The sequence below is a fragment of the Galeopterus variegatus genome, unplaced genomic scaffold, assembly GCF_000696425.1.
Source record: "Galeopterus variegatus unplaced genomic scaffold, G_variegatus-3.0.2 Scaffold2317, whole genome shotgun sequence".
Lineage (NCBI taxonomy): Eukaryota > Metazoa > Chordata > Mammalia > Dermoptera > Cynocephalidae > Galeopterus > Galeopterus variegatus.
The window spans coordinates 159,319-166,241 of NW_007728428.1; the positions used below are offsets into that span (position 1 = coordinate 159,319).

The window sequence follows — 6,923 nt, forward strand, 5'->3', positions numbered from 1 at the left end:
CCACCCCCACAGTGTTCTACCTGCCCATAACCCTGCTGGGAGAAGAGGCAGGATGTAACTGAAAACAGCTGCTTCCTGGGACATGCGTTTGGATCTCCTAGTAGATCACGTCTCTCTCCAGCTTCTTAGCAAAACAGCACCCTCAGGGCCTCACAGAGAAAAGTGCGGCACTGTTTCCCACTCACTTATCCGCAGTCCAAGGTACCTGCCTATCACAAGAGTACCTTCTTTCCCAAGATTCACATTTCTCTGGGGAAGCTTATCAGTGGTGGCAGTACAGACTGGAGAATCCCACCCAGAAAAGCCCAGTGCACATTCAGGCCCCACACTCTTGAGAGGGTTGAGCGATGTCTGTAAGTGCACAAGAGCAGTTTCCCATACGTGCTGCTGCAGGCGTTGGTAAGGAGGAAAGAGTTCCAGGGGTGACGCAATCTGGACTCCACCTCGGCGGGCAGCCAGTTGCCCTTATGTTCTCCCCACTCTGTTTTCCGTTCTTCCTCCAAAGTCTAGGTGCCATCTCCTGATCCCTGTCCCACCGCCCCCCGCACTCCCCACCATGCTGGCTCAAAGCGATCTGGTGCGGAAAGACATTCAACACACTGGGAATGATTCTGTCTTTAAGGCTCCCATCTCCCCAGCTAGGCTCAAACACCTCAGAGGAGAAGGACTGTGACTTGATCTACTCTGTGTCCTTGACATCCACACACAGTAGGTGTCGGTGCCTGTATGGTGGATGCATGAGCCGCTGAATGTGCCGTCCGCATTTTCTCCTTCCTTGTGTCGCTGCCACTGTTTCCATCACCTAAAATTCCTCTCGCCCTTCCTATCACCCTCAAGTATGAGAAAATTTGTTTCCTTCCTAGGTAGGGAGTCTCGGTCCAGCCTCACAGAGAAAAGTGCGGCACTGTTTCCCACTCACTTATCCGCAGTCCAAGGTACCTGCCTATCACAAGAGTTCCTTCTTTCCCAAGATTCACATTTCTCTGGGGAAGCTTATCAGTGGTGGCAGTACAGACTGGAGAATCCCACCCAGAAAAGCCCAGTGCACATTCAGGCCCCACACTCTTGAGAGGGTTGAGCGATGTCTGTAAGTGCACAAGAGCAGTTTCCCATACGTGCTGCTGCAGGCGTTGGTAAGGAGGAAAGAGTTCCAGGGGTGACGCAATCTGGACTCCACCTCGGCGGGCAGCCAGTTGCCCTTATGTTCTCCCCACTCTGTTTTCCGTTCTTCCTCCAAAGTCTAGGTGCCATCTCCTGATCCCTGTCCCACCGCCCCCCGCACTCCCCACCATGCTGGCTCAAAGCGATCTGGTGCGGAAAGACATTCAACACACTGGGAATGATTCTGTCTTTAAGGCTCCCATCTCCCCAGCTAGGCTCAAACACCTCAGAGGAGAAGGACTGTGACTTGATCTACTCTGTGTCCTTGACATCCACACACAGTAGGTGTCGGTGCCTGTATGGTGGATGCATGAGCCGCTGAATGTGCCGTCTGCATTTTCTCCTTCCTTGTGTCGCTGCCACTGTTTCCATCACCTAAAATTCCTCTCGCCCTTCCTATCACCCTCAAGTATGAGAAAATTTGTTTCCTTCCTAGGTAGGGAGTCTCGGTCATTATACAAATGTTTATGTAAAACGTTTTTCCAATTAGAATATTCAGTGCTGTGTCCAGAGTCTCTCAAGTGATATACTCATTAAAATAATAAATATCTCACTAAAGTTTCCAGGGATGCTCCCCACACTGTTTAGTGCAAACTTTTATATATTAAATATTAGCATGAATCAGTTGGAAAAAGAAGGCTGACCTCAGCTTGTGCAGGAGCTGAAGTCCAAAACCATGTTTGTAATTTGGTTCTCTCAAATGCAGACTTTTTCCCATGGAAATTCTATTATGAATGCTGGTTATAATTTCAGACTAGTCAATAAAATTCCACCTAATCCAAACAAAGGATTAATGAAGCCATCCTGAGTTAGGTGCCCTCAAAGTAGGGGAAAGAGGGAAAAGCGGGAGGAGAGAAGAATTTTCTACCCACTCTTGCAGACCAGGGCACTCAGGGGATTCTAATGCATAAAGTGTATTCATCCTACTTTTTAGTGTCCTTATACCCAGGCTGAACCAAATACTTATCTCTGCCCTATTTTTCAGTTATGGAGTTCACCCAGGCTCTTTTCAACCTTTGAAGTTCTTTAACCTTGACATTTCTAATTTTTTTCCTAGGCAAAATCCAGCTGATCTCAACTAGATGGTAGAAGCATGACAAATAGGTAAATTAATCCACATTAAGGCCTAAATGATTGCTGGCCCATAAATCTTTTATGAAGTAATTTATTTTTAATAAAGAATATTTGTTTACCTAAATGAGTTTATACTTCTAAACTGGCATAAGTTCAGTGTCTATAATAAATGAATGGAAAAATCAACAAGGTGTAGGGAAATTCTTCTGGATAAGGAAGAATTAGTCATACCTCCCTAAGAGCCTCGTCCTGGTTTCTATTAAATTATTCATTCTTTTCATCTTTTGTTTTCTAAACCACAGATTTCTATTGGATAAGGAAGAATTAGTCATACCTCCCTAAGAGCCTCATCCTGGTTTCTATTAAATTATTCATTCTTTTCATCTTTTGTTTTCTAAACCACAGATTTCTAAAAGCACCAAGAGGTTTTCTGCCTCTTTGTTTTGTTTTCATTTTCCTGTCCCAGGTGAGGACCAGGTTGACACTAGGTTTTTTCTGCGAGTGTCTGTGAAGAGCAGGATGTAAACTGATTTCATAAGCCCCATAGAAATTAGTCCCCACGCTCTACACTCATAGGTTTAAGGTATATGGTACTCACTTATTTACTTGTCCACTCACTCTCTCATTCATGAGTCATGTATCATCTGCCTTCTGGAATGTACCAGGGCCTTCACTAGTAAACAAGATGACTCAAAACAAGCCCTCCCCTCAAGCAGCTGCCAGACCAGTGGGGAGGACAGATATATCACCAGATGGTCATAACAAACCTTGTATCCAAAGTGCTAAAGCAGCTTGGAAAAGTTGGAAAGGCTTCAGAGAGGATGTGACATTTAGAGTAGATAATGCCTGTTTGTGGATGCTAATGTCTCCATGAGTTTAAGGAGAAGGAAGGGATTCAGATTTTATAAGGGTTAATGAATGCAGAAGGAAAAGGGAATGAGGACATGGAACCAAAAACTTGGATAAGGAGAATAACATTACCTGTGCAGGGAAGGCAAAGAGGCCACTTAGGAACCCCTTTCTTCCCATGTGTCATCTCTTAAAAGCCAGCCACTGGGGTCTCGTCCCTTGCACAGCATCCCTTTGCATCAAGATGGACTCTACCCAGAGAACGTGTGTCCGGCTCTCGTGATGCTAAGCACAACCGTGCCAGGCAGCCCAGCCGCATCCTTTCCTGTTACTCTTCTTCCCCGGTGCATGTTGCTACAGGGGAATGCACAGCCAACTCGGGTAGAGACCTGCTCCTGGAGTAGCAAAAAGATCTTTGTACCCAGCCCTGCCGCCCTGCCCAGCTGTCCTTGCTGTGCCCAGTGCTGAGCCTCATCGCAGAGCATGCCGGTACCACCTGCTGTGATGCGACTCTCTCAGTGTCTGCAGCCCCCTTTCCAGGACTTCCTGACGGACCTCTTACCTAGGGCAGAATGTGTTGATTTTCTAAATCACATAAATGAATAGCTTGATTGTTGATTATGTGAAATATTGGAGCAAATATTTGCAGAAGTCTTTGTGGAGTTCATTCCTGAGCATCTGATTCTTCCTAAAATCCTAAAAAACTGCTACTATCTCAAGCCCTCACTAAAGACATGTTTGTTGACAATCCTGGCCTATCTATTCACTTAACATCCTTGTTATACAAATGGTTAATGTCAGAGTTAACTCCAGAAATGGCTGGCAAGCATGAAAGTTAGGGGGTTCGGGCCCTTTTGCTAGACTAAGTTGGAAGTTAAAGAGTAAGTGGTTACTGCCTGTAGAGGCCTAGAAAACCATGGAAAGAAATTTATCCCCAAAGTCTTGAACCTTCACTCCTACCCTTCTGAAACCAGTTCTCACAATAGCCAATTCCTCAGTAACCTACAGGCACCATTCTGACCACTTAAGGAAGGATGCTAATAATTTTTACACCTAAGTAAGAATTGTGAGATGAAAGAAAAGGTTTAAAGAATAGTACATATGTGCATGTGTCACACTTCTGAAGTTAAAGACAAATTAATTACCCTTGCTTACCTCAGGAAAAATTTTCAAGTCTTTCTGAATAACTAATTTAATTCAGTGGAATTTTCCAAGATTTAGATGATGTTTTAATCAATTTGGAAGCTTGATTTACTTAGAGAAAAAATGCAAAGGACCTAGATAGGCTTATTCACATAGGACCCCACTTTCATTTCTCTGGAGGTTACTTACCACTTCCTACAAATCAGTATGTTATAAAAATTAAATGTACAGTCTTAGACTTTATTTCACAGTGTTTCTTCAGAAAATATGATCTAATATTTTTTTTCTAAGACTAAAGTTGAGTTACTGGATTTATGACTGAGAAATAAGATTGTTTACAACTGGAAGTTTGGAGGGGTTTTTTGTTTTGTTTTGACCTTTTTATTTTTGCTCTTTCCAGGTGCATTTGGTATAGTGTCTGAGACGAATTCAACCCAGGAGATCAAAATGATCCTCAACTCTTCTGCTGAAGATGGTATTAAAAGAATCCAAGATGACTGTCCCAAAGCTGGGAGGCACAATTACATATTTGTCATGATTCCTACTTTATATAGTATCATCTTTGTGGTAGGAATATTTGGAAACAGTTTGGTGGTGATTGTCATTTACTTTTACATGAAACTGAAGACTGTGGCCAGTGTCTTTCTTTTAAATTTAGCTCTGGCTGACTTGTGCTTTTTGCTGACTTTGCCACTGTGGGCCGTCTACACTGCTATGGAATACCGCTGGCCCTTTGGCAATTACCTGTGTAAGATCGCTTCTGCCAGCGTCAGTTTCAACCTCTATGCCAGTGTGTTTCTACTCACGTGCCTCAGCATCGATCGTTACCTGGCCATTGTTCACCCGATGAAGGCCCGCCTTCGACGCACGATGCTGGTAGCCAAAGTCACCTGCATCATTATTTGGCTGCTGGCTGCTTTGGCCAGTTTGCCAGCTATAATCCACCGAAACGTGTTTTTCATCGAGAACACCAATATCACGGTTTGCGCTTTCCATTACGAGTCCCAAAATTCAACCCTCCCCATAGGTCTGGGCCTAACCAAAAATATACTGGGTTTCTTGTTTCCCTTTCTGATCATTCTCACAAGTTATACTCTTATTTGGAAGACCCTAAAGAAGGCTTATGAAATTCAGAAGAACAAGCCAAGAAATGATGATATTTTTAAGATAATTATGGCAATTGTGCTTTTCTTTTTCTTTTCCTGGGTTCCCCACCAAATATTCACTTTTCTGGATGTGTTGATTCAGCTGGGTGTCATAAATGACTGTAAAATTGCAGATATTGTGGACACTGCCATGCCCATCACCATTTGCATAGCTTACTTTAACAATTGCCTGAATCCTCTTTTTTATGGCTTTCTGGGAAAAAAATTTAAAAAATATTTTCTCCAGCTTCTGAAATACATCCCCCCAAAGGCTAAATCTCACTCAAGCCTATCAACAAAAATGAGCACGCTTTCCTACCGCCCCTCAGATAATGCGAGCTCATCCTCCAAGAAGCCTGTGCCATGTTTCGAGGTTGAGTGACATGTTCGAAACCTGTCTGTGACGTCATCGAGGGAAAGAAGGAGTAGAAGAAACGTTCCTCTACAGCAAGCACTTCACTACCAAATAAGCATTAGTTACCTTTCAAAATTGAAGGAGCAAATGGATTAAGTGACTGAACCAACTTTTGTAAAGCTCTGAACAAAAGCTTTTCCTTCCCTTTGCAGCAAAACAAAGCCAAGCCACATTTTGTGTTAGATAAATGATGGCTGCTCAAAGAATGATGTCGGAAACTAGATAAACGTGTTGATTTGGAAAACATTACTAGCAGAAATGCAATCTCCTCTCCTCAATCTGCTCTTGTTCTATTATTTTTGGTTTCCACATAAAAGTATTTAGAATATATTAAACCTTTAGCAAAGCAACAGGAGATCAGAATTCAAGATTGTCCTGTCCAATTTCCAAAGGGCGGTAAAGCTTTTGTACTTGTTCAGCTTCTAGCAACTGTGGCCCACTTGTACTGTTCCTATGCATTTTGTACAGAGTTTTGCTAAGCAGTAGTTGTCAAGTTTCAGAAACTTTTGTGAAATCCAATCGGTGTCTTATACATTCACACTGCCAAAGCAATGCCAGAAAAATGGCTTATTCCTCTAATGGTGTTACTAAAGTCTCATATAAAAGTTAAACTACTTGTAAAGATGTTAGTCTGGTCCCAGGTAGTTGTGTCCTCCTAGTTATATTAGTTTTATTTCATATCTGAGAAGTGTATATAGTTTGTGGTAAAAAGATTATATATCATAAAGTATGCCATAATGTTTTTTAAAAGTATATATTCTACACATACATGTATATATAAATCTGTACCTCTAAACTGTTGTTACTTGATTAAAATCTAGCAAAGTTATATGTACCTTAAAATAAAATAATTTTATTGTAATGTATTTGATCTTCATTACTTAAAGTAAATGCTGATTTATTTTTAAAATAAGATAATTGTGAGTAAGTATAAACATTTTCATTTAAATTTTGATACAACTGATAGTTTAATACTATTAGGTACAGATTTTGTAACCTGTCATTGAAAAGATAAAGAAAACATTTTGCTCTACCACACAACATGGAATAAACACATAATTTTGAATTTTCCAAAGTTTTTCATGGAACAAAGAAAAAAATAAAATCATTCTTTATAACGCTTTAATCATATATGT

General features: G+C 41.6%; 1 protein-coding gene across 1 annotated transcript in view; it reads left to right on the forward strand.

The window, feature by feature from the left end:
* AGTR1 (angiotensin II receptor, type 1) overlaps nucleotides 1-6,653 on the forward strand; it is a 46,081-nt gene extending 39,428 nt beyond the window's left edge. The window contains exon 3 of the mRNA XM_008581288.1: nucleotides 4,628-6,653. Within this exon, the coding sequence (XP_008579510.1) occupies nucleotides 4,675-5,754 (1,080 nt within the window). The 5' untranslated portion in view covers nucleotides 4,628-4,674 and the 3' untranslated portion in view covers nucleotides 5,755-6,653. The remainder of the gene's footprint in view (nucleotides 1-4,627) is intronic.
* The last annotated feature ends 270 nt before the right edge of the window (nucleotides 6,654-6,923 follow it).